We start from the raw sequence: 27,971 nt of genomic DNA, 5'->3' as shown, positions 1-27,971 counted from the left end.
GAGTAAATGAAAGGATGACTGAACTGGCACATGACTTAAAACTGGAGTTTTGGGAGCTCCCTGTGCTTGGGGCTGCAGTTCTGCGTTGTCACTCCAGGATTCTGCATGCATGGGATTCAGGAATAGAAGGATAAACTGCAAAAGGAATACTACACACTCCTCCAAAACTGCAAACCAATCACATTAAGCAATACCATTTGGAAGCTGTAGTAGAAATGTAGTATTTTGGTTTGGCTGCCAATGCTACCAAGAGTTGTCTGCCTTTGCCCTGAGTGATAACAGCGTAATACCAATTTGACAAATGCTTCTGTAATCTTTGCCAAAATATTATTGAGCTTTTGTCACAGTTTAGAAATAGCTTTTAGCTTTATGAGTTTCATTAGCATATGCATGGAAATGTTTGTTACTGTGGGCCTGTCACCCACCATGCTTGAGAATTTGAGTGGTTACTTTTGCAGTGCATCACTCCATGCACTGATGTAACTTGTGCTCTTCTTTTCTTGTTTTTGGGATGTTGGCTGCAGAACAAGGAGAACAAGCTTCTGAATGAGCAGCTGTCCGTGCTGACCTCAACCCACTCCTCCGAGGTGGAGAAGCTGAAGAAGGAGCTGCAGCAGTACCAACAGAACCAGCGAGGTGATGGCAACCAGCTGCTGAGCCTGCAGGAGGAGATGCAGCGGCTGCGGATGGAGCTGGAGAGGGCTCACGGGGAGAGGGAGGTCATGGAGGACAGCCACGGCAAGGAGAGGGACCTGCTGAGGAAGGTTCGTCTGTCTGCCTGCCTCAGGTGCCTCCTGCAGGTGGCCGTGCTGGTGGAAGCTCACTCTTCACAACTCTGAAGGGGAGTTTCTGTTCTTTGATTATTATTTCTGTTGCTGAATGCCCCTAGGATTTACCTTTAGCCAGCTCATAGGGCAGCAAGGACAGGTGGACATCCCTGCTGGAGCTGTGGCTGCCTTGTGTCAGGACACCCCTTCCTGATGTCTTTTGTGCTGCCAACCACAAGGAAACGCCCCAAACCCAAACATATCTGGAAATCTGGATGCCTATTAGCCATGAATATCATTGAATCACAGAGTTGTAAAGCTTGAAAAAGACCTGTAAAATCACCAGGACCAACCTCCAGCCCAGTACCACCGTGGTCAGCACTAAACTGTGTCCTCGAGTGCCACACCCATGCAGTTTTTGAACACTTCCAGGGCTGGTGACTCCCCCATTGCCCTGAGCAGTCTGTTCCAATGCTTTACACGCTCTTCAGTGAAAAAAGTTTCCCTGATATCCAATCTAAACCTGCCCTGGCACAGCTTGAAGCTGCTTTTCTTGTCCTAAGACTCACGTACATGCCAGACCTTCATGTGTATGCAGAGATTCCTCATGGTTTGTAATGCAATTTACTGTACAGGACTGACACAGATGCTGCAAATATTAGGAAGATGTAAATATTCCTCATCCCAGCCCACAGATGGGACACAAGGCTCAGTTTCCAACGTGTTGTAGGTACACACAGAGTATGAACTGTGTGTGGACCAGCTTCCCTCCACGAGGAGAGGCACTCCAGCAGTGCTGGTTGTTATAGGCTTTTATAGGGTTTGGAGCTGGGATGTACACAAAATAGATTTATTTTTTTCTCCCTCCTTCATGCAAACCCATGGAACATCCTGGTTTGGAAGGGAACCACAAGGACAATCAAGTGCAGCTCCTGTGCTTTATCTCTTGGGGTGGAAGTGGTCCAACACTGCTACCATTGAATAAGAAGGCATTCTAGTGGGAGGAAGAGACTTTGGAGTGTAGAGTTTGTTTTGCAAATAGCAAAGATGGACCTCTTGCCCTGAATTTCTTTGCTGATCAGATTAATTCTGAGTAAAACCCGTTCTCTTAACCTGAGGCACTAAGACGAGAGTTCAGTTTCCTTGTGCAGATGCTTGTGGCTGCTCAAGTTAAATCCACGATATCCCTTCTGCACCAGAAATTGAACTGAATCTTTGATCTTGCTATTGGAAAGAATTTAGGGCTTTTCTACTCAACAAATTGCAAAGAAAAAGCTGTTTTGCAGCCATTATTCTAGAACGGTACTTGGTGCATGACAACCTGAAGATGAGTCGCTTTTGGAAATTAAAAAAAAAAAAATAGCCTGGAATTAGCTGTGTTATTATTACAGTGGAAGAATGTCCTCATGAGGCTCTTGTAGTGCACTTCACACAGCAGCATTGCTGTGGCCAACCTCCCCTCGAGGCTTAGCCCTCAGGTGGTGGGTCTGGCTGAGAAGCTGTGGTGGAGGACTGTGGTCAGGGTGGTTTACTCTGCACCTTCTGACACGACTGAAATGCACTTTTGGGTGTTCTTCTGAAAGAGGTGAACGGTCTGTACACTTGCTGTCCTTGGCTGGACCAAGAGAGCTGCCAGCTGATCACTTACTCCACTCCTTGCACCTGAGATGCACCTACAGAGGGACACATGAAACCAGGTTTCCTTTTAAAATTATAAGATTATTTTTGTTGCAGGTCTCCTTGGGTGCAGCACAGGCTTTTAGGGCCGGAAAGGATGCTTGATTCTAAAGGTGATACAGCTGGGGATAAACTGTGTCTCTTTGTTCTTGATTGCAAATTCCCTTCGAGCGTTTGGATGGAAGGTTGGCTTAATCACTGAAGAAATGCTTTTAAAAAGCATGAAAACAAAGCAGAAGCTTTCCCTTGTTGTAAAAGTGCCTACAGCAGAGCAAATACTGTTTTTCACCATGAAAATAGGTGGTTTAATTATAAAACATTTCTAATGAGCAGTGCAGGCTCCCATTTCTGGCATTAGCTTTCCATTGCTCCCATCATTTCTTTGTAAGGGGGAAGATGGAGTGGGCCTGTTTCCTTCCTGAAAATATTAATTTAGCCAGAACACCTCTCAAGAAAAATTCTGGGAAGAGATTTTTGAGTTGTAATACCTGTTAGAAGCTGGGAAAAGTCATGAAACCAAATTCAGGTGAGAAGCAGTTTTCACCTTCAGTATCAAGATGCCACCATGGGCATGGCTGTAGTGGGACAGATTCCCAAAGACATCTCACTTCTGAGTGAGCCTGAGATGAGACTTTAATTTTTCTGCAGCTCCTGCAAATCCATGTCAGTTAAGATTTAGTTACTGAAAAAAAGTCCTTTAATCTCTTCATCGTAGCTATTCTCTCCAAGTCCTTAATTTTAGAATAGCTCTTCTTTTTTTAATTTTGTGATAAAGTTTGTAGCATCTGGGTGGTAAGTACCAACAGCTCTTTCTAGGGCATTTGGTAGCACCTAATCTTCTGGCTTGGTGAGCTAGGAAAATTCACAGCCTGGCCATGAATTTCATTAGGAAAGTGCCAAAATGCCATCATCCTTTCCTTACAAAACTGGGGGAGGATGGGAGGCAGATCTTATGAGCAGGTTGTTCCAGGGTAGCACTTAGATGAGAGCTGCAGCCATCACAAAGTGCTCCCTGCTCAGTATCTTCCACAGAAACCTTTCAAAGCAGGTGCTGTTGCTTTGAAGCACCTCCAAAGATCTGTTTCCTGTGGAAAGGTAAGCAAAGGAAGTACAAAAATGTCCATGTAGGTGTCAGGGAGGGAGTTGGTGCTGCTCGGCCATGGTGTGACCTGCTCGAATGTTCATGTTCCCACTGGGCCTGGTTACACACAGGTTATGAACTCTGAGATTGCTCCTGTTTCATGTAGGAACAGGAATGCAGGAAACAAATTCAGTGGCTCGAGAGAACAATCTTAAAAATACCTGAACCCAATCTGGATTAGAAATTTTAAAATCTGGGAATAATTGTTGTGGATTCTGTTAAGTCTTGCTCTTCCAAATATCCTCTCAGCACAGTTGAGAATAACTCAAGATTTTTGTCCAGTTTTGTTTTCTAACCGTCATTGCTTTGGGCAGAGAATTCCTTATCAGCACCCAATAAAAAGCATTAGTAAAATAATCCCACTGCCTTTAATCTTTTCCTGATGGGACAAACAAGTAGAGCTCCTTGCTGTCCCAATGCAGCAAAGATTTTCCTTCCATTCCATCACTCCTGTCTCTCTTCTCTTCTCCAATTATTTTAGAATTCTTCCTACCTTGAAGACATCAGTGCTGATCTAATGGGAAATGTGATTTATGGTGAAGGAGTGCAGTTGTTTTTGGTACAGAATATTAAAATCTTGTCTCAGTTCGCAGCATTTAGAGCACCAGTAGCTCTGTATGCTTAAGTTGTGGGGTTTTTCACTTTCTAGTTGTATATCTGGACTCCAGCATTCTAGGAGAAGTGCAGACAGATGTAATGCAGACAGCTGGAGTAAATTAACAGGGAGAGTAACGAGTGGGGAGGTTTTTCAGTCTGTGCATGGAACAGGATTGATTCAGTCGTGACTTACAAGAAAATATTCATTGTGCTTTTGTCCTCGCCATTAGTATGTATCTGGCATAGCCAGTGTTTGATAAAATGCCTTAATTTGAACAAGCTTGTGTGGTAAGACTGAAATCTGTGCTAGGAATGCATGCCAGCTGGGCTGCCTATAAATTTAATCTAGTGGTGACAGCAAAATTATTACTCTTGGGCTTTGAAAACTCTTATTATGGTGTTTACAGTGTTGTTTATCGTTGGCACCTTGAGATCCTTCTGTGTGTAGCCGTTTCCTAAGCAGTGGCTACAGGAAGTGAAGGAGCAGGAGTAGGGAATGACACGTGCTGGGATGATGTGTGTTCTCCCCCTTGACAGCAGCAGAATCATCCTGCTTAGCTGTGGCAGCGTATTTCACTTGGCAATATGATGGTCGTGTGTTTTGAGATAACGCTGTTAAATGCACCAGAATTCAGGAAGCTGAGTGATGTTCCAGGATTGGTTGCTGTCAGCATCAGTGCAGCCTTGCAGTTGTGACAAGTGAAAATAGCATTTTTCAGGATTTAGTTCCTGTTCTCATTCTTTTTTACAAGGCAATTGTTGTTGTTGTTAATAATTGCTAAATATGCTGCTGTTGTATTGCCAAGGGCCCTGGTACATGCCATTCCTCACTGTACCAGAGGTTCTGTAGTTGTGGGAAGCACTAAAGTGACTCAATACATGAAGTACAATAAAGTTTAAAAAGTCTGACCTATTCATTCAGCTCACATGCACTGTGTCCATCAGCTCCTGAAGTACTACATCTCTGGGAACAGTCAGCAGATTTATTTCCCCAGCAGCTGTGACTTGGTGCTGTGACTTAAAGAAAAGGATGAAGCCCATTGAGATGTAAAAATAAATTTCTGATTTGATGACCTGATCGCTTGCAAGAGCTTCGCTCTTGCAGATTGTGGCCACCAAGTCCAGTTGCTCAATGTTTTGTAAGATTCTGCTGAAAATGCTGATTTAAGGGAGAATTTCACTCAGGGAAGGGAAAGTTATTCTTTGTTGTAGCAGTGCATTTCTGCTGTGCTACTGGTGTAGAAAGGATTAGTGGCAAAGCACAGGGGAACAGATCTTTTAAAGAGCAAAGAGAGGCCGAACAAAGGCCCCTGTCTCCTGCCAGGTGAAATTAATCCCCTCAGGAGCTCTGCCCTGCAGCCAGCTGTAACCCTGTGCCTTGTTCCGCAGCGTATCTCCGACCTGGAAGAGGAAAACGCTCTCCTGAAGCAGGAAAAAGAGGAGCTGAACAGCAGGATTCTCTATCAGTCTGAAGGTAGGAAAAACTGCCTGTAGCATCGTCATGCCTCCATGAGACAAGGGCTTAATCTTCTCCCCTGAAGCTCGTTTTCCCTGCCTTGAAAAGTGCTCGTCTTCCCGTGGCCTGTCCTGGTGGCTTTTGTCTCTGTTTTGTTGTGCAGGTAGTTCTGTTCCTGCTGCCCTACTGGTGGCCAGAGGCCAGTTTGATTGGTGAAACACAGAATAAAGTACCTCGCAAGGCTTTTTAGTTCAGACGTGTTAAAGCATTTCATGCAGATGGTGTGGGAGGCAGTAAAGCTGATGGAGTAGGGAATAGCTGTGTCCCAAGAATGATTAATAAGGGATCCAAGAGACAGCACAATTCACATTATTGAGCTGTGACAAAGGATTTCTCTAGTGTGACACGAGACTGTGAGTGTATTTTAAAAGCAGAGACAAGTCATACATAGGGGAACCAACCTGGGAAAACCTCATTTTACAAAAGGGACTCTCATGCATGTATGGAGCTTTTATATTTTTTGTCATCCTTTTCAGCTTTGATTTTAGAGAGATTTTAGGATTTACAAAGATCATCATGCTGTGGATGCAACTGTCACTGCTCCATGGTACTTGTGAAGTCTTTTTGCTCCTAGCCGAACATAAAGTAAAGAAATGAAGATAACGTATTAAGAAGAAACTTGCTGTAAATATTTACTCATTCCTTACAGGATGTTTTTGGAGCATCTGAGATGGGAGAAAGGAAGTGGAGTGGGTTGGTTTGTTGTTCACTCATTTAAAAGAGCACACAGGCTACATTTGCCTGGTTCCTCAGGAAGAGGAGAGTCTAGGTTTGCTTCCAGAGGGGAGTTTTTTAACAAATAACTGAATTTATTTGAATACAAACTTCTTTGAACCCCCACAGTCTTACCATGGTAAGTGGTTGATGATGACATGAGGAAGAGCTGCTGTTGTTGGTTTGCTCCTGTGCCAAAGCTGCTGGCGGGAAGCAGGCAGGGAAGATTTTATATGCAGCAAGTACCACTTTTTCAGCCCAAATGTATTTCTGTACCGTGCTGGTATTTTCTTAAGTGGGTTTATGGCTGGCCCATGGGAGCTGGAGCTGCCACAGTTAAGTGATGGTTTGTAGGTGCAGGAGACTTCTCTTTAACTCAAGGCAGAGGACTGCTCTGCAAGTAGAAGAGCTCAAGCTGTTTAAATGTTGAGGAGGCAAATACAGATTATAATGGTCTCTAAATATTAGTGAATGCTTACATGTATTTTAAAGGGTCTTGGCAGAGAGTATTTTGTTCATTAGTTGTTGTTGTTCCACATATTTACAAGAAGCTTATTTCTGAGCTAGAGTTCATAATTTCTTTTTTATTTTTTTCCCCTTCCTATTTTAAAGATGAACTTGCACAAAACACAGTTGAGGGAAATAGCCAGATGAAGAAAGAACTGGAAGAAGAGAGATCTCGTTATCAGAACCTGGTAAAAGAGTATGCAAGTCTGGAGCAGAGATATGACAACTTGAGGGATGAAATTACTTTTATTAAGGTAATGAAGCTGGAATTATCCCTGTTTCCTTGTGCCCTGGACCTGACATTGGTGCCTGAATAACTTGGCTCACTCACCCTCAAAACATTTTGTAGAACTGCCATTAGTGGACAGTTTGTGTTTGATATTTCTAAGAATACCTATTTGCACTGGAACCAAACAATTTGTGTGCCTTGGAAAAGGAGCTTGGTCTTCCATGCTGCTCTGTGAAATGCCTAAAGATGTCTGTGAATCTCAGCAAAAGCTGGATCATGCTTGTTCTTGTTTTGCTTTTGTGTCAGTGATGTTCACGTGTAGGTGTTGGGTTAAAAAAGCTAACAGAAAAACCCCTCCAGCAATATGACTTCAGAATTTCAAAACCCAAAGTCTTTAGGTTCAGCATTGCTAAAGTGTTAGAAAAACTGTTGAAAATCAGAGTGCTGCTGGATTTGATGGAAGGCTGAGTGTTTAAAGAGTCCTGGAGGGTGCTGTCAGCAGCACAACCTTGAGCTCAGATTTGCATGTTCACACTTACCAGGCATCTGGTGTCATGAAGAGCCTTTAATTCATGCAGAATTTTTAAACTGAGCTTCTATATCACTTTTGCACTTTGAAGTGTTAATATGAATTTTAAGGGTAGGGCATAAAAACTCAGCACATGTAATTCTCTATAAGGTACCTTAAGTATATACATATTTGCTCTAAAGAAGCAACACTTTGAGAGGAATCCTTTAACACTGCATTATCTGTCTGCATCATGTCTCAGCAGCAAACGCCAGGGCACAGGAGAAACCCATCCAACCAGAGCAGCTTGGAGTCTGATTCCAATAACCCATCCATCTGCACCTCTGAGATTGGGGACACTGAGGATGTGATACAGCAGGTGGAGGTACAGTAAATGAGGAGGGAGGGCAGGGCAGCCCTGCTCTGGGGGTGATGGGTTTGTAGCAGTGCAGGTTGGGCAATAAGGCATGATGGATAAAATTGACTCCATGCCGTAGAAACACGTCCTTAATTGTGTGAGAAGGACTGCAGGGTGGTGGTGCTCCGGCAAACTCTTCTTGTTTGCAGAATCAGGGCTCTAAAAATAATACAGTGCTGTCTTTGGGCCATACCAGCTTAAAGACTGATGAAAATTCATCACAGCAGTTACACCCAGCATTGATGGATCATGACTGGATCATGATCCTTCTCTGCAAGGACACCAGAATTCATTGCCCTCTTGCCCCAAGCGTTTTCATTCCCATGAATCTTCACGGATGCTTTGCTGGCCAGCACAGCCCCTCTAATCAAATCAGCAGTCTCCTAATGCAGGAGAGAGCAGCACAAATTATTCCTTGGCTATCAAGGATCCTGTGGAAAAGGGAAATATGTGTTTTACTTGCATCTGATAGAATAGGCTGCTTTTTAAACTCAGCTTTCTTGACTCAAGAGCATTTATGGGTGACCAGTGTCCCTAGGGTCAGTCCTACCCTGTAGGACCATATTTTGTGTCCCAATACCATGCCTGCAGAAGCCCCCTCTTCCCTCTGCTGGCGCTGTGTTATATTGCTTTAGTATTTCTGAACTGCTCTGAAAGCATTTTCTGAAGTCAAAATAATCAGTATTGACAATGCTTTGGTATGAAATATTCCAGGTGCAGGCAGTTAAAAACCCCCAACAAATAAACACTTGACTGAAAGGGACCCATTAAGGCATTTTTGATGTTCTTAGCCCCCATCACCTACTTATCTGTTGGGCTGTTAAGCATTCAGTGTTGTATCCAAACAACTCAGGTATTTTACTGACATTAAAAATAGATATTTAAGATGTGGATTTGCTCTTTGGAAGTAAACATGTTTCTTAGGATGCTCCTGTTCCTGGCTGTGGCTGGTGTAGAGTCAGGGTCATCTGGCACTGTGCATGGTTACAAAACTTGACACTGAGATCTTCTCTTTTCTTCCCTCCCTCTTGTTCTTCTCCAGGAAATTGGGATGGAGAAAGCAGCCATGGACATGACTCTCTTCCTAAAGCTACAAAAGCGAGTGAGGGAGCTTGAGCTGGAGAGGAAGAAGCTGCAATCCCAGCTGGAGAAAAAGGAGCAAGAGAGCAAGAAATCCCAGGCAAGAGGCATCTTTTCATGGATACTAATATTTCATATTTGTAACTGGCTTTCCTTGATTGCCTGAGCCACATGATGTAGGAATTTAGCTTTGAGAGTGACAAGTTCAGCATAAGAGGCTACAAATCCATCTGGAAAATGGAGATAAACTTGGCTAAGGACAATTGGACAGGAGAATTACTTTATTTATTTGTTTAAACAAACTAGTCATAACATATTTAGGGCGGTATCTTAAGCTTCTTGAAAGCAATGAAATGTGGAATCAATTTTGACACACGTTATTCCACCAGCACTGGCCCTGTGTCTCACATGTGGCAACTTGCATGTTCAACAACCCTCCCTTTTGGATGATTTCTGTTATTCAAGTATTTCTTTGCTGTCCTGGCTTCCCCCCATCCAGCAGTGTGTGGTATGAGCTGAAAAGCACTTCACACATATGTCAGTCTGGTGTCCTCAGTTTGATTTTATTATCATCTGTGTGTTTTGGTTAGGCATTTTTCTTCAGTAATGATCATATAGAAGAATACAGGTTAAAAGTAGTGTTGTAAATCAGAAATATCAGGATAGCTGTTAGAAGAACGAATCCTTCATTTCTCTTGCAAGGCAGGAACATTATTTTGCTGTATTCTTCCTTTCTCGTGAAAAAAACAAAACCAAAAGCAAAACCAAACTTCCTAAAGTTTGAGTTGCTTGCTTGAAAGCAAATTAAAACCGTGTATATTAAAAAAATTAATGTTACTGACAGCCCAGTGGTAGCTCAGGAGACAGGAGTCTCTAAGCCTGAAAATACATCTCTCTAGGCTGTGGTGAGCTGACTTCTGTGTTGGGGGGTTTTCAGAGGAGATCTCTTGTATGTGCTTTCCCTGCCATCTGTAGGCAAGGCTCTGTGCCTTGTCAGAGGCCACTGTGGCTATGAAACAGCAGTGCTGCTGTGTGCTTGGTGTCCCGAAGCACTGAAGATGCTGTTTTACAAATTGTTGAGCAAATGCCATCCGATGCTCTTGGGATGGCATCCCTATTTGAAATTTCTGGGGCTTTGTTTGGGAATTATTTTCGTTGTTACTCTACAGTGTGAGATCAGTGTACCTTCGAACCAATGCAGTAAGACACTCAACAAGATCATCAGCAGTAATTATTTACTTGCTTCACTAGATATCCTTATTGATCACACCTAGCAATTTGCAGGAAACGCATGAAATGGGAGACTTCCCCAGCCTCTCATTCCTGCTGCAGGAGGATTAAAAACCTGTTTTCCAACCGCTGCTATGTTGAAGACTTTTCCCTTAATGACTGTCATTGTTTGAAAGCTGCAGCGAGGCTCAGTTGTCAAGATATTAATGAGAGATTAAACTCATTTCTCCTGGAGTGTCCTGTGCCCCACTGGTGTTGCCGGGATGCTGTCTGATGGCAATTAATGACATTAGTATGGTTGAGCTGGCCGGCAGGGCTGAATGCTGATGGAGACGTGCCCAGCTACTCTGTGCTGTGTGCCAGTTCCTCTGCCTGCTCCTAAAGACAAATTTACCTCTTTAATCTGCACAGGTAATTGAAACAAAGACTGAAGTGACTTCAGAGCGTGAAGATTTTGCATACAACAGCCTGAAGGTGAGTGAGAGTCTTCTGCTTAGTGCCTGTAACCTGTTGCGTGGCTCTGGCAGCCCAGACAAATGATGTGAACGTGATAATATTCCAAAACCTGCAGTAGTCAGCTCTGTTAGAGAGAGCAGTTGGAAAGCTGTAGCTTGCCATCAGCTCCTGGGCCTGGGATGGGCTCACAGATGTTTCTCTCTGAGGCAACATCTGTTCTCTGCTGATCTGCCTGTCTCTCAGTCATCCGTGGAGGTAACAAACCCACTCGTGGTCCAGGGGGCTTTTTCTGGGACTTCGTTGGGCTCCCTTTGGTGAGGCACTGCAGGTCTCAGCATTTGGCTTTGCAGTAGGTGTGAATTCTTGCACCTGTTTCTTGTTCCAGGCTCCATCTCTGCTCCCTACCCCTATTCTGTGCCATCCCAAGGTGCCACTCAGGTCAAACCCAGATAAATCTGTGGTGTGATTTGCAGTAATAGCCTTTATTCCCAGCAGAAGTGCTGGCTGACCACAGTCATCCTGTTTTTCTCAGCTATTGCCCTACTCTAGAATTCATCTTGCCCCCAAGCTCTAAATGCTGACAGTTTCTGTCCCCATCACTTTCTCCCCGTGACAATCAGAGCAGCTGAAACCTCCTAGGCTCCTACTGCAGCTTCTGTGGATTCTGTCCTCTGCTCTAACTGTATTCAAACATTTCTGGCCTTGGCTGTTTTAGACCAATTCCTATGTCCTGCTTATCCTCAGAGAACCAGTTCCTAGGATAGGGTTATTAAGGGAAATTTTTTTATGCTGTTGGTTTTTTCAGTGCACACCTACCTTTCCAATGTTCCTTTTCTCCCTATTCCCTTAACAAATATTGCAGTGCAACTGAGAAGTCCAGAGGAACATATGTTTTCCAGAATAACATGATGCTAAACCATCTGGCAGTAGTAATATCAACTTTTGCTTCTGCATCATCTCCTCAGAAGGATGCAAAAAAAGCAGCAGAAATTAGAAATGGAAAGGATGTCCAACCCTCAGTAAACTCTTATGTCTAGCAGTAGATTTTTATGACACTTAATCAACCCAGTTTTATTTTCCTAGCATGATATTGGTGTAGCTCTGGCTAAATGTGCTGTTTGAGGTGGAGGGAAACCACCCTGAATTTCCTTAGTACATCTGCATAGCCCCTTGGAGAAGAAGCATGGAAGGTCACTGCCCAAGTGTCTTCCAGTTGGTTAAACATACTTGTGGAAGGTTTAAGTTTCTTGACCTTGTAAAGCAAAGTGGAGTTGCAGTTTGGAAGGGGAAATCCCAGCAGACGAGAACCACCACCTCCTTAAATGGCTTCTGGAGTTGTGACTTCAGTGTGAGTTCACAACCTGTGTTTTCTTCAAGGTTTAACCCTGGAAGTTCAGAGTGGAAATGCTAATTTTGGATTTTCCTACTTTCTGCATACTGCCATACTAGCACTCACAGTTCTACGTATCTAATAAGCTTTAAAATACCATTTAATGTTAATACAATTTCATAAGAGTAGGTGGCATGTGTTGCTAAAAATGCAGGGCTTTAAACTTTAGTCTAAAATGGGTGGAAAACGAACCGGCAGGGATTTCACATTCTCTGTAGGAGTGTTTACATGAGAAGGACCACTGAAAAAGAGAGATAAATACACCTCTCTGCTGTTCTCCCCACATCTGAACATAGGACACAGCCTGAAGTCTCTGTCTGCAATGCAAGAGTGACTTACTGCTAATTTTGAGGGCTTCTTTTCCCTCCTTCCCCCTTGACAGCTGCTTCCATGGCTGTGACAAAGTTATTCCTCTCTTCTCTTTCTCCTGCTAAATTATATCTCAAATATTTGTGCTGTCTCTGGCTCTTTTAAAAGTTTTTTGTGAATATGTTTATTTTTCAGTTTTACCAGCTTAAAAAGACTTTATCTCGAGGAAATAGTCTGAGGTGCCTAAAAGCTCACGCACAGGACAGTCTTTTCTGTGGATGCTGTTGAATGGCTTGTGGGGTACCAGTTAGTCAGCCATGAACAGGGACACCTTCCACTGGACCAGGCTGCTCCCACTTGCCCTTGGGCACTGCCAGGGATCCAGGGGCAGCCACAGCTGCTCTAGGCACCCTGTGCCAGGGCCTCAACACCCTCACAGCCAGGAATTTTTTCCTCCTTTCTGATCTAAACCTTCTCTCTTTCAGTTTGGAAAAGATGAGCTTTAAGGTCCCTTCCAACTCAAACTGTTTCTGCTGCTCTAAGATTCCATACTTCCACGACATTTTTGGCACTCACAGCCCCTCAAGCAGGACAACACAAGTTGTGGGTGGATGGCCGTGCAGGTTTGGTTTCTGCAACCAGCACGTGGTCTGATACTTCATAGGTGTCTGCTGTCCTCCAGCTTGGTGTCTTGCTGTAATTATTACTGTAATTATTACTGTCACGACACCCGTGATGGCCAGGATTTCCCTGTGGAATTAGCATCTGGTGGGGAGCCTGCTCTTGATACAGATTCTGATGGAGGGAAGTGAGTGAGGCACAGTGCTCTGTTAGAGAGGCTCATCTGGTTTTTAGTTTTGTAAGGCTGGAAAGAAATGTCTGAAACTTGAGCTAACACTGATAAATTTACAGCAGAAGTTGCCTGTCCTTTGAAATGGATAAATACATTTCTCAGGAGATGCTGTCCCAAAACACACCCAGCCAGATGTTTGGTTAATCTTTATCCAGAAATGCAAAACAAGGAGATATGTCTCTGACATGCCAGTGAAAAATGTGTTTTCCTTATTTTTTCAAGCTGGGAAAGTGGCAGTGGGAATGAAAGCATCAAGGAGCCCTTGCTATGGCTCTGTGTTTCTGAGCAACCTGTTCTAGAGGAAGCTGGACTAGATGGCCTTTGAAGGTCCTTCCTAACTCACACATTCTAGGATTCCAAGCAGGGGCATGATGCATAATTCAGTTTCTCACTCGTTGCATAGCTGGGATGTTTGTTTCATCCCTTAGACTTGGCAGCTCATCATAAAATGAGCTGCATGGAGGATTTCATTTTCTTTTCCTGCAGAGTACCGGAAAAGAAGAAGGAGGCAAGATCCTGGAATGGCAGTGCTAGCCTCTGACTTAGGCAGGCTCACACTTCCCCCAGCATTGCTCTGTAAGCCCTTTGCTAAAGAGTGGAGCTATTTCCATCAAGATTAGTGCTCAGGTACCCCTGACAGAGCTCTTCAACACTGCATATGTTGGGGCAAGTGTGAGTTCAAGTTCAGCGCATTCAGTGACCGTAAAGTTTTTTGGTCAAGTTTATTTGTCAGATATTTGTCAAATAAATCAGCATGACTGGATTGTGCTGAAGAAAGAGCATTTTTTCACTTTGACAGTAGAAATCTCTTTCCACATCCATAGCATTTTATTTTAGCTTCTGATCTTCCATGGCAAGTGCTGATGCAAAAAGGGTGTATGAACTGGGGACAGAAGGTGTTCTAACACTGCTCCATGAAATCCACAAAGAAAGCAGTAGGGAATAAATTTAAATGTAAACTTTGAAAGGAGTGTACAGCAGGGGCTCTTGGAGCAGGGTTTTTGGTATTGCTTTCTTTCCTGGTCTTCCTGGCTTTGTTTTTAACCAGAGCAGAGCTTGAAATGACCAGTCCTTGGAGTTAGCAGTGGCAGAGCTATTATAAAAAAGAGTGAGAGAAAGGGATACAAAGAGGAGGAGGAAGAAAGTTAAGAAAAAGGAAAGCAGCAAATGAAAAAGAACCACAGAAGAGTAATTTAAGTAGAAAAGCAAGTAACTGCCTTCACGATCAGTGGGGGATGCTGCTTCTCCACATAGCAGGAAGAGTTAAACCCAGTTTGATATCAATTCCCACCATGCACACACTTCCAACTCCTGCTTTAAACACCAATTACAGAAAAGCCCATGTCTCACATACTCCCTCTGCCGTGGTTAATGTGGAGGAATTGATGGATCTAAGGCATTTCTTATCCTTTTGGGTTTTTTCATGACAGATGGTGTAAAGTACCTGAATATGCCCCATTACTGATGTTGTTTGTTCAGCTAGGAGCATGCTGCCCAGATGCCAGATCAGCTATTCTGTTCACACCTCTGCTGTGATAAGCCATGCTATTTATAATTTGTAAGGATTTATAATTACAACACCCGTTTCCTATGGAAACGGGGTTTACACAGCTGTGCTAGCTACACACTGTGTAAATTGTATAAATTGCCCCCATCCCCCCCAGCCATTTTTGGATTCATTAGCTTGACTCAGCTGATAATGAAGCAGATATCCCAGAGATAAGAGGGGTTTTGAAAGGAAGCTGTGGAAAGGCTCAGTAAGCAGCAGGAGATGAGGCATGTGGGTGAAAGCGAGCAATGATCTTGTGGTATTGCAGACACTGGAAAATCCGCCTGGATGGGGGCTGGTCCCTAGCAAGGAGCTGACCCCACGTCAGGCATCACCCTTTGTCAGCTCATGTGCAGGGGTGTTGGTTTGTGCCAGGTTGGACAAGGGTCCTGTTGGGGTTTGGCGGTGCCTGAGAAGTCTGGGAGTGTGAGGATGGGAGGGAGCAGTCCTGGGTGGGGATCAGTGCAAAGGGAAGGTGGGTTGTTGTGAACAGGACCCCAGGAGTCTGGCTCCCATCCTGTCTCCAGAAGCACAGCAGGTAGATTTTGATGGGATATTGGAAAGAAGTTCTTGTCTGTGAGGGGGGTGAGGCTCTGGTACAGGTTTCCCAGAAAAGCTGCCCCTGGATCCCTGGAAGTCCAAGGCCGGGCTGGACAGGGCTTGGAGCAACCTGGGATAGTGGAAGGTGTCCCTGCCCATGGCATGGGGTGACACTGGATGGGCTTTAACGTCCTTCCAATCCAAACCATTCCATGACTCTGTGATTGCACCATGTGCAGGAGCAAAGCTGCTCTTGAACCAGCAAGCATTCTCCAGGTGGATTTTGGGTGGTGGCAAAGAGCTGCCAAATGTTGTGCTGCCACCTGCAAACAGAACTTTGTGGTGACAGGCTAAAATAAAGGCTGTCTTAGCTGCCAGAGTTCTATTCTTCTGTCTTCTCCTGCTGCCATGCAAAAGTGAATAAGCCCTTCAGTTGTGTCAGCAAAGATGTTATTCAGGAGAATCAGCTGGCATCAAACTAGCACAGTGTTGGCCCTGCCTGTCAAACGCCAGTTTGAGGAGAAATCAGAGTGAGGAAATCCTCCAACTGTAAATGCTGCACTGGGGTGGAGGAATTACAAAGTGCATGAGAAAAGAAGAGAGAATTCACAGACCCGTGGCTCTCCTAAGGGATGCCTGCCATGATGATGGTTTGCCCAAATCAGCATCTTCCCTCTTATCTAATGAATATGAAAGGTGAGCTGAATGTTGTGGGGGTTTTGTGATTTATTGATTCAGAAGGAAGAGATGTGGAGGAGAAAAGAGCATGCTTAGCTTCTTTACAGCCTGCCTTTGCATTTAGAAATAGTGCCAACAAATAAAAAATACCCTGGGTCGCTCTGTAGTGTTGTTATTAAGTAGCAACAGGCTGCTGACTAAAGCAAAAGCCTTCCCTGAATCACAGATGGTTAGGCTGGCAGCAAAACCCAGATCCTGGCTTGCATTGATCTGTAATCATCAATAATCGAGTCACCCCAGAGGCATTTCAGAACAGCATGGAGCACCACAGGGCAGTTTATCTAAACTGCTTAACGGCTCAATGTTTTCCAGAGGCAAGAGCTGGAGTCAGAGAACAAGAAGCTGAAAAATGAACTCAACGAGCTGAGGAAGGCCATTGCAGACCATGCCACGCAGAGCAACTCCTCCAACGACGTGCAGGACAGCTACAACCTCCTTCTGAACCAGCTGAAATCGGCCAACGAGGAGCTGGAGGTGCGCAAGGAGGAGGTGCTCATCCTCAGGTCGCAGATCATGAAGGCAGCTCAGCAGAAAGAGACGGGAGAAAACATGGTAAAGGAGAGGGTAATGGATTTTCTTCTCCTTCTTTCCCTTCTCTTGGTGGAGATTCACTGGCTGCCTCAACAATGCCATTTCTGCTCTGGTGGGCAGGATAGCACAGGGAGGTTATGGAGGGTTGTGCAGGGATACAGGAGGTCCTGCCTGGGGATGAGATGTAATCCTTGACATTTCAGACAGCCCAGGACTATCTGTGCCATGGTATACTGCCACAAGGTGCTTACTCCCATACCTCATGAGCCCACATCACCCCTGCACCCATGTGTGTGGTTCAGCAAGTTCCTGGTGATGTTTTGCAGCAATAATCTTTCTCTGCAAGGAAATGGGGTGAGGAAAAATAATTTCTAGACCAGATTCTGCTCACTTCAGGCTGGTGCAGCTGTAATATGTTTCTTCTGACATGCAGGCAAGAAGGAAGCCTGTCTCTCAAACAGCTGTGATGGGATTTGTATTTAGAATACATTCCAATGGAAGGGCACATTTTCCAGAAACTCAGTCTTTATTGATTTGCTGTCTTACCATTCCTCAAGATTTCAGTGTGTTTTGTATTTCAGACCAAGCCAAGCACCCTGCTAATCTTCTTTCCAAGTTCACTGCCTTCTTCTTCCATCTCTTATCACTGCATCTTTCTTCCATCTCTCATCTCTCCTGCTGCATGTGTGTGGATTCACAGAAACTCAGTAGTGTGGTGGATGCCCCAGGGATGCTTTTAATGGAACAACTGTGAGTTGTTTGGTGTCAGGAGCTTTTAGAGCCAGGTGGAGTTTTAAAGCAGGATGTCACCTTGCTGTTTTGACTTTAGGAGAGCATCTCCCCCAACGCCAGCTGGCCCAACAGTGACCGGCACGTTGACCAGGAGGACGCGATCGAAGCCTACCAGGGCATGTGCGAGACCAACCGGTAAGTGTGGCACAGACCTCTCCAGCAACGGGGGGGTTCTGTGTCAGAGAGGGATCCACACCAAAACCAACGTGCTCTAGAGAGCTGCCAGCCCCTGGGTTGTGCTATGGACTCAAGGGAAAAAAGGGATCCACACCAAAACCAACGTGCTCTAGAGAGCTGCCAGCCTCCGGGTTGTGTTACGGACTCAAGGGAAAAAAAGCTTCAAACATCTGTATTTGTCAAGAGAAAAAAAAAAAAAAAAAGCAAGAGAAGCATTTGATTTCCTTGAAGTAAAAATTTACTTTACATATTATTCTAAAACAAACAAACAAACCACAATCCAAGAAACTTCACTACTTCAGCTAACCGAAGACCAGCCAAAATTAAAAAAAAGCTCTCTTCTCCTGTCCCCTGCAAACAACGCAGTCTGTGTAAAAAATACAAAATAAACAAGTACAATCGAATAACAAACTCTGCACCTTTTCTTTCCACTTCACTCCTAAAACCAGTTTTAAAACTACAAAACTCAATATTCAACACAAACAAAACAAACAATTAAGAATACAAACATCATAAAGTAACCCCAAGACAGCCACAGAGGTGAAACCGAAGACACACATCTTGCAAATTGTAGAATCCCAGAATGGTTTGGGTCCAAAGAGACCTTAAAGATCATCTAGTTCTAGTCAGATACTGAGCAGGTGGAAAAGCAAACATGGAAGTGAGAAAAACTGGGTTTTGACTTTGCTTCCAGTATGTAAATAGCAGCAAAACTAAGATTTGGGGTTGTATTTGTATTTATTTCAGGTATCTCATACTGTGTTGGGAAGATGCCACAGTTCCCTTCTGATTTTCCCCAAGGCAAAAGCCCGTTGTGGTTAACTGAGCCAACAAACATTCTGTATTTCCTGGAAACACTCACAGTATTGATTTTCTTGCACCCAAATTGAGTGCCAGGAACAACTGTTGTATTGCAGTTTTACCTCAATGAGGATTGATAGTTTGAACATGTATCTGTCCTAACAGTAACAGGGGGCTGATACTGCCAAGCATTAAATCAGTCCTTGCAGCTGCCCAGAAGGATACCAAATATCAAAGTAGTATCTTGCAAGAAGAAAAAAATTACATGGATTAAGCAGCAAGATAATATGAAAAGTAAATTTTTATTTTACTTCAAGGAAATTGAATGTTTTATCTTTTTTACTTCTCTTGACAAATACAGATGTTTGAAACTTTTTTTTCCCTAAATAATTTCCATTCAGCAAGGAAGAAGATGCAGCCTTTGTGGATTAATGGCTTTTAATAGCACAGTATGGCTTGCTACTTTGTAGAGTGGTTGCAGAAGGTTGTTAACATTCCAGGCTGGGACCTGACTTAATGAGGATTTTATTCACACCTGTATGAATGCAAGGAAAGGCCCATGTAAGTAGAGCTCAAAGCCCTGATGGGGTGTTCTGCCAGGTCTGGAGGCCTGGAGCAATGGGATTGTTGGGGTCCAGAACTCTGTGACATTGGTTTTTCTCCTGTGCATCATGTCTGCCTAGACCAGGTCTAGTCTTTATGGGTTTTTTTTCAATTTGCCATTGAATATTTGCTTTCCTGAAGTGAACTTGCTGATGAAATTTCTGCCCCTCCTGCAGTAGAAGGGTTGAGATTAATTCACATTCTTGTCAGTAAATCAGTGGAGCTCAGTGTGCTTCGTGCAGCAAGGAGTGGGTTTTGGTCACTTAATGAATTCTATGAATTTTCTCTTCTTTCCTTCTTTTTCCTTCTTTCCAACATTCTCCTGGAGCTGTGGTTGCTCATGTGAGGTGTGAAATGCCATTGTTGGGCACAGCTTTAATTACTCCCTAAGTTTTCCAGTGTGCACGTGTAGGGAAGGTTAGTTTGTGTTCAGAGGTTGGTGAAGGAGTCAAAATAAGGATTGCTGCTTTCACAGGACATGTCTGACCCAGGGGTGTCACTGGTCCCCAGTATTAATTGGTATCTGAACATTGCTCCAGTCCTCCTCCAGACATTCTGGTTTCCACACTTGACTTCTGCAGAAAGAACTGAAATTGTAGAATAATTTAGGTTCAAAAAGATGTCTTGAGGTCCAGTTCTTCCCCCAGCACTGCCGAGGCCAGCACTAAACCATGTACCTCATCCACATGGATTTTAAATCCCTCTAGGGCCTATGAGTTTCCAGGATCTAATTTTCCACAGGAGCACAAATCTCTTTCCTTGCAATTTCACGGGTGAGCTGGAATTTTAAGAAGTTCACGTGATCTGGCCTGAGTGGTTTTTGGCCTCTTAAGTTTTGGGAGGGGAAATCTGCAGTCTCCAGGGTCAGTTCATTATTCTCTCGTCTGCCTCTCTTGTGCAGGAGCTTGGCTCTTGACGTACAGCTGCAGTAGCTCTATATACTCTCACCCTGATTTTCTGCAGTGATTTATCCAGCGGCTCATTAAGCACCACCAACCTCCCCATTACAAAGTTCCCTGTGCAGCTGGCTGTTTATTGGGTTGGTTTATAAGCTGTAGGCTGGTATTGATGGCAATAAAATGGATGAAGACAAATGCTTGGGGAGCCGGGATTATTGTGTTTGTGGACATATATTAATTTTCCCTCCCTCAGACCAAATTTACATTTGTACTTACACAGCTCTATACCCAAGGGTGTCAGCATGAGAAACAGAAAAGCCTTCCCTTTCTAATCTTGATCAATAAATATTTTAATGGGAAGCTTTTCAGGTGGAGTTGCAGTTCTGAAATGGGATTTATAAGCAAGAGCCAGTTCCTCTCTCACCTTCTCTTCAAGAAGCATTCCCATTTCTCTTTCATAGAATGGTTTGAGTTGGAAGGAACCTTAAAGATCATCCAGTGCCACCCCCTGCCATGGCAGGGACACCTTCCACTGTCCCAGGCTGCTCCAAGCCCTGTCCAACCTGGCCCTGGACACTGCCAGGGATCCAGGGGCAGCCACAGCTGCTCTGGGCACCCTGTGCCAGGGCCTGCCCACCCTCCCAGCCAGCAATTCCTTCCCAAGATCCCATCCAGCCCTGCCCTCTGGCACTGGAAGCCATTGCCTGTGTGCTGTCCCTGCCTGCCTTGTCCCCAGTCCCTCTGCAGCTCTCCTGGAGCCCCTTCAGGCCCTGGCAGGGGCTCTGAGCTCTCCCTGGAGCCTTCTCTTGTGCAGCTGAGCAGCCCCAGCTGTGCCAGGCTGGCTCCAGAGCAGAGGGGCTCCAGCCCTGCAGCATCTCCGTGGCCTCCTCTGGGCTGGCTCCAGCAGCTGCACGTCCTTGTGCTGTTGGAGCCCAGGGCTGGAGGCAGCTCTGCAGGTGGGCTCTCACCTGAGCACAGGGGCACAGGGGCACAATCCCCCCTGCCCTGCTGCCCACGCTGGGGGATCAGCCCAGGGCAGGGGGGTTCAGGCTGGGGCAGGTCCAGCTCTCACCCACAGCACCCCCAGCTCCTTCTCCCAGGGCTGCTCCCTCTGCTCATCCCCAGCCTGGATCGACCCCAGGGGCTGCTCCAGCACTTGGCCTTGTCAAACCTCAGAGCTTCCCTTGGGCCAGTGCTTGGGCTTGTGCAGGTCCCTCTGGATGGCCCAGTCCTTCAGGGGTGCCGGCTGCTCTTTGCCCCCCAGTCTGAGGTGCTTTTTGACCAGGTGGAGGTTCTTCACCAGCCCACACTGACAGATGTGCTAAAACCTTGTTCCAGCCAGGAATGGCTCCTAGCTCCAAGCCATCATGTCTCAGCTATTTCGGCTGAGGACAGAGCATGGCTTTATTTTGATGGGAGATCAACTTTTTATTCTCTCCGTGTCTGTGTCTAAACACAGCAGGAGGAAACCAGGAAGAAATCTGCTGGGTGCTGCTAACCCTGCCCATGAAGCAATTCTCTCTCCACAAAGCTTTTGGAGAAAAGCCCTTTGATTCCAGGTCAAGGGCAAGTTTGAACTGGAAGCAGCCTATCTTTATAGATGTGTTAAACTCAGCTTTTTTCTTTCTTTTTTCCTTTTTTTTTTTTTTTTTTAATTCTGCTGAATTTCAGCTGCTAAGCGGAAAATCATTAAGTTAGTTCCTACCTCATTTTCTGCTTCAAAAACTGAATCTAAAGCTAAGTAGGCTTTTTGTTCCCTGTTTGAGTTCTTGGGATCATTCTTTCAAACCTGTTTGATCTTGGTGGAAACACAGAGCCAGTGAGAGACCAAAATGTGGTGTTACAAGATGGTGTTACCTGGCAGCTCAAAGTAAATCAGGCTGTGTCTTTGAAATTAGCTTCCATGGTGGTGATTTCTGTTGAGCACATGGATTTTTTTTTTTTCTTGCTGAGCAAGTCCCACCTGCAGCTGCTGTGCAAGGTGATGAGCTGATGCTGGTTTCACATGAGGGATGCTTTTGCAGATAGGAGAGACCACCGTGTGGAGATTGTATCATATCTCTGCTTCCCACTCTCCAGTGGGTATCTTCCCACTCTGCCACAGATCTGGTCTGTGATGCACGTTGTTTTTCCTTTTAGCTAAAACAAAAAGGTGTATCTGTGACTTAAAGTGGAATGCCCCTTCTTTATGGACAGAGGATAATTTACTGCAGATGCTGATATTAACATCTCTGGGTTTGGGGTACATGCACCTCCTTTAAGCTACTTTCACAGGGCACGGAGGTGTTTGGGCAGGAATTTTTTTTGCTTTTGATGTGCAATTTGCTGACTGCAGGTCCCAGCCACTCCCCAGACCTGTGCCTCCAAGATCAGGATAAAGGGGAAACTTTGTGAATCAGCCCCTTCAACTCCTCTCCGCCTTACTTGAGAACAGCATTTTAGGAAATTATGTTTCAGATGCCAATTACTCTACTTACGTTGAAAGGATCCCTTTTTATGTCTTGGTCAACATGAACTTCTGGGAGAAGTGGGAACACAGTGATTTCTGTGTTCACTGCTCTGTTGGTGGAGATGGACTGAATGCTTATTTCCCAGTGCAGGTTTACCTTAAATCAGCATTTTTATATATTTATCTTATAATGGCACTTTCTTGAGCGGCTCTTCTCATTTATCTCAATGCCTATGGTTAAGAAATGATGGAAAGCTATTTTTCCAAGGGGGCTATCTATTAAAAATGCTGCTCATCATGTGAGATTTCACAGGTTTCTGACATGCAATAAATAGTGGGGATCCTTCCAGCTTTTTCTTTTGGTTTTCAGTGCCTGATGACATGTCCTGCTAGGATTACATGAACCAAAAAAAAAGACTTTACTAACAAATTCATGCAAATGAGACCAATAAACCTCCCTGTATCTGTCAGCCTGCAGACCGTTTTGGAAACGTGCTACGTACGGGATAGCAACAAGGTTTTAATTTAAATTCACACATGTGGCTCTAACAGATGAACTTTGCAAATGTCAGTGCCTGAAGTGTTTGCTAGTTTTGAGAAGTGCTGTGCTCGAGCAGTGCCATGGGAGGGATGCACGAGCTGTCTGTGGTGGCGAGGCACCTCCAGAGCCCTTTCAAAGCAGTGCTGCAACACCACATTTCTCACTGCTTTCCGTTTGTGTGTTGTGCTTTTCCACTGAAATATGCAGAGAGTCCCTTGCCAGGGAATGGCATCTGCTGTAGCTCTTTTCAAAATGTGTGTTGGCCTTCTTATTTTTGTGGGTTTTTTTTCCTCTCTGTTTTTTTGGTGGTTTTTTTTTTTTTGTGGGCTTTTGTTGTGGGGTTTTTTTGGTTTTGGGTTTTTTTTTTTTTTTCTGTTGTTCTTTCTGTGGTTTTTAAATGTTTTTTTGTTTGTTTTTTGGGTTTTTGTGTTTGTTTGGCTTTTTGTTGGGTTTTTTTTTGGTTTTTTTTTTAATATAATGATATATTAAATTTGATTGTTTCCTTGCTTACTTTTTAAATTGTTATTGCTTAAAACAAGCACTGTTTTCTAACTGACATCACAGCCCTGTTAGGTCTTGCTGTAACAAGTGCTTCTGGTCAAGCTGACCAGCTTGCATCCTCATTTGTAATGTGTTCAGCACCTCATGAAAGAAGATAAATCAGCTTCTTGCCTCATATAACTTGAAAAAAAATCTCCAAACAATCTGCTAAAAGGAGACTAAAAAAGCCAATCTGCTAAAAGTTTTAAAGTGAGATGAGACTTTTCTGATCGTTTTTCTGCCTGGATGTATACAGAGGAGAGTGATCTTGTGTGGATGCATGTGGTGTTAGAACCAAAGGTTGCTCTGAGGAAATACTGATGTGTTTGATTTAAATGCTGAGGAAACCTTCGGCTGAAGTAGAAGGAGTAGAATTTATTTTAGACCAGTGAGAGTTGCTGCAGTGGGAAAGAGATAGAGAAACTTGTTTTAAAATGTTGTACAGGGCACAATTAAGGCAGGGCTCTCCTTCCCTGTGGTGGAAAAAGAAATGTAATGCAATGAAAGTGTGCTCTAAAAAATAATACTGACTGAAATAAATAAGGGTTCTGCACCTTTTCCCCTTCTCTTTCAATTGACCTTTTGTCTTTCTCTGTCCTCTTGTTTCCTTTTTCTGTCCTTTATTTCTAGCAAGACTGAGGACTGGGGGTACCTCAATGAAGATGGAGAGCTCGGCTTGGCTTATCAAGGTTTAAAGCAAGTTGCCAGGTCAAACGCTTTCATTTTTTCCCCACTGTTGCTTTTCCCTTCTCCTGCCTTTTCCTTGCCCTCCTGTTTCTTCCTCTTGCTCTGCTGTTGCCTTGTGGTCCTGGGTGGGGACCACTGTCCTCTCTGGGAGTGGCTGGAGGTAGGATTTCCAAACTGCAGGAATTGAGACCCTCCTGTAATTTTCAGAGGTGTCATGGTTCCAGTTGGCTGTTGCTGGTGCTGGCTATTCACTAATAGCTGTGATCCAGTAAGGATTATGTGACATTAATGGGAAATTGGGTGATGAAGGGAAGCTGGGATCTCCAAGAAGACAAAAAACCCCTGCCATTTTATTTTTTTTCCCCCAAATTGCACTAAGACATGGCATCTTTCAGAAGTGTTTTCTCCCAGTCCTTGACCTGTGGGAAGGGGAGGGCCTGTCCTTGTATCCTGGTGCTGCCAGCTTTGCATGATCCTGGGGATTTTGTGCTGCCATCCATGTGTTGTCTGTGGGTGAGAAAGGCACATGAATCCCTCCTGGATTCTTGTCCTGCATCACCCCTGTGCTTGGTGGCTATGGGGCTCCAATATATATGGTTTTTATTAAAGTTTTAAGGACATTAAAAAGATGAAAAAATTTTATATTGTGTATAGAGTAGTCTGAAGTGGTCACATCTAGAGGTATCAGAGTGAAACCCAACAGTAACAGGAGGAAATAAGAGATTATTTCTTGTGTTTTTCCAAGCAAAGTAGTAACCTAGGTTCACAGAAGTCTCAGGGATTATCCAAACTAATTCCAATATGAAGAAATAAAATGAAAATTAAGTGCTTAATACTTATTTCGTGGTGAGTCTGTATTTTCCTGACAGAGACTCCTATTGAGATAACTCCTGATAGGATTATGGGGCTGACTGCATTATTGCCCATGTTTCTATAGGTGGAAAACATGCTTTTCTGTCTTGTGCTGGAAAGTGGGAGTAGAGATTGCGTTGTTAAATTTTCTGAAGGCAACAAAAACAACAACCACACAAAACAACATCGGGAATGATAAATACTTTTCATCCAGGAGTCTTTCCTGAAAGCATGCACTCTTTTATAACAGTTATTAAAGAAAAACAACAAAAAAACCCTCCCTGCATAGTTGTTCCAGTAGGGAAACAGTTCAGAGGTGTGGATCACAACCAATTTCTCTGTGGACCAGAGAGATTTGTAGCTTTTTCCCCACTGGTCCAGCTCTGTGTCTGTGCATGTCCTGGGTCAGTGTGAAGCTGTCAGCAGCAGGATCTTCCTCATCTTTGAGGATTTCTGGGTGTGAGGTGACCCACAGCTGAGCTGCAGCAGGGGCTTGGTTATCCCCTTGGGTCATTCCTTCTCTTGGCCACGTTGTCCTGTATAATCTGGGACTATAGTCTGTACTTTCTGGTTTGGTGGCCTTCTCCCAGAGTCCTCATGCCTTCTGGAGTCACTTCAGTCTTCTGGCAAGAGCTGGTGGGCTGGAGGCAGGTTTCCATGTAGCAGAGGGTAGGGGACACAATTAAAAAAAATCAATTACCATGTTTCCTACCAGCTTTGTCACCATCATAGCCAGCACAGGTCTGCAGTCAACATCTCAGTGATGAAACATTCTTCCACTGGATTTAAAAAGGCATTCTGGCTTAGCAAATGGCAGTTTTCAAGAGTGAGAATTTATGTTTGACAGGAGAAGAGCACAGGAATAAATGTCCTTCAAGCTGAGCTTTTGAAAACAAAACCTGCAGATGTTGATCTGTGTTGCTTTCTTGCCATGTATTTGCTTTTTGTAAGTAAAGGAAAGCTGGATGTTTGATGCAGTTAAATAAAAAAGGGTGCCTTGAGATTTATTTTAAAAAAAATCTCTATGTTTGATTTACTATATTTTAATTGCAACACTATTTCATCTGCAGTATAGCAGATGACAGACTAGTGTGGCAATAATAGCTTCTTGTTCATCAGTTTTATAGAGTGATTGACTGAGAGTATCTCCCAGGCTGCCTGATTTTGAAGGATCTAAACTCAAATGGTGATCACTACCATCATGCTAACATCACAGGCTCATCAGTGTGGTCCTCTTTTCAGGTTGCTGGAAGCACAGCTCCAGGACCAGAGAAGGGAGCATGAGGAGGAGATGGAAGCTCTGAAAAACCAGGTGGATTTAATGCAAGAGGAGCTGGAGAAGCAGCAGCAGGCATTCCTGCAGACTCTGCAGCTCTCTCCAGAAGTCCAAGTGGAGTTGGGACTTCAGCATGAAATTACACGTCTGACCAATGAAAACCTGGTAAGAGGCTGTGCTGAGAACACAGAAAGAGGGGAAAAAACACCAGTGTGAGAGAAAGGAGATAGGAAGCATAACAGGTGGGAGGGAAGGACACTGGGATCACTGGGAAGGGCACTTTCACTCCTCCTAAACTCTGCAGAATTCATCAGCATCTCCCACTGGTGCATTTGGGAGTGTTGGTACATGGCCTTCAGCTGATGTTCCATGGCTGTATGACCTTTGTGACTACACAGGAGCTTTATTTTAAAATTTTTTAAATGTTTTTTTAAGCCTGTCTACCTTGTGGCACTGCCTTCCAAATCAGATCACTGGGGACCCCTGTATTCTGTTAGGCACAGAGGTAGCACAGGCATTTCATCTTAGGTGCCATTACTGGAGGTGTGGAAAGGCAGTTGCCACTCCAAAAAGTTGGCCTGGATGATCATAAATTTTCCCTTTCTCCCCTTCTGTGTCTGTGTGCAAGGTCTGGAGGGAATGTTGGCACCTCCTGAGTTTTTGCCTTTTTTCAACAACTCCAGGATCTAAATAAAATTGTTTGAATGTGATTAACAGCCAGGATTAAATGCTGTGGGTGGTGCTCCTCTCCTTGTGAGATGTTCACACCATGCCTTGGTGATGCACAGACCAGACTCCAGCCTCTAACTCACCTCAAATGAGTTGTTCTCGGGTTTAATGTTGGGAGTTCTTTTAAATGTATCTTCTGTCTTTCAGGATCTTAAAGAATTGCTCGAAAAGTTGGAAAAGAATGAAAAGAAGCTGAAGAAGCAGCTGAAGATTTACATTAAGAAGATCCAAGATTTTGAAGGTGACTTGTGTGTTGGGACATACTGGGTTGGGGGAACTGCACTTGGATCAAGGTTTGGGGTTTTTTATTCCCTTTTTCTTTCTGTGAAAGTAAGATTTTGCTTCTTCTGACACTGAACTAGCAGCAGGCACAGATCTGGCACTGAGCCAGTACCAGGATTTGGAGGATATTTAAGGAGTTTCTTGCTGTCATTGCAGTCAATGCAGTGACCCAGGCAGAGACACAGAAAGGAGCCCAGTGGCCAGCAGGAAAATGCTCTGATCTGTCAATTTTGGAGGGGGGATTATAACCCTTTAGTATCCAAATGTGTATGTATCCTCTGCTTGATGAGAGAGCACCTTAAATGTGACATGTGTGTTGTATGAAAAGCACCTCCTGTTCTCTTGGGGAGCCGTGATTAATCAGAGACCCCCATTCTCATGAGTTAATTTCTGGAAACCGGGCATTAAGTGAAATTAAGCTGGATAACTGGAGGGTTTCCACGGCTCGCCCAGCTGCTCTCTGTCAGCATGATTTGCATGCTGCTTGCTGCAATATTTGCATGCTGGTCTCTTCTGCTTTATTACACTTCAGCAGTGTGCCACCGTGGTTTGCAGCTCTGCAGGCAGACAGAAGATGCCATGCCTAGGGATTC

General features: G+C 44.3%; 1 protein-coding gene across 1 annotated transcript in view; it reads left to right on the top strand.

Annotated features, from left to right (window-relative positions):
* MYO5B (myosin VB) overlaps positions 1-27,971 on the top strand; it is a 123,042-nt gene that overhangs the window by 82,766 nt on the left and 12,305 nt on the right. The window contains exons 22-32 of the mRNA XM_088157035.1: positions 525-764; positions 5,572-5,656; positions 7,025-7,173; positions 7,922-8,041; positions 9,117-9,254; positions 10,796-10,858; positions 16,532-16,783; positions 17,580-17,677; positions 24,183-24,260; positions 26,334-26,532; positions 27,244-27,337. Coding sequence (XP_088013161.1) covers positions 525-764; positions 5,572-5,656; positions 7,025-7,173; positions 7,922-8,041; positions 9,117-9,254; positions 10,796-10,858; positions 16,532-16,783; positions 17,580-17,677; positions 24,183-24,260; positions 26,334-26,532; positions 27,244-27,337 — 1,516 coding nt within the window. The remainder of the gene's footprint in view (positions 1-524; positions 765-5,571; positions 5,657-7,024; positions 7,174-7,921; positions 8,042-9,116; positions 9,255-10,795; positions 10,859-16,531; positions 16,784-17,579; positions 17,678-24,182; positions 24,261-26,333; positions 26,533-27,243; positions 27,338-27,971) is intronic.

Source organism: Sturnus vulgaris, chromosome Z (assembly GCF_052056855.1).
Source record: "Sturnus vulgaris isolate bStuVul1 chromosome Z, bStuVul1.hap1, whole genome shotgun sequence".
Lineage (NCBI taxonomy): Eukaryota > Metazoa > Chordata > Aves > Passeriformes > Sturnidae > Sturnus > Sturnus vulgaris.
This window is presented reverse-complemented; position numbering and strand designations above follow the sequence as displayed.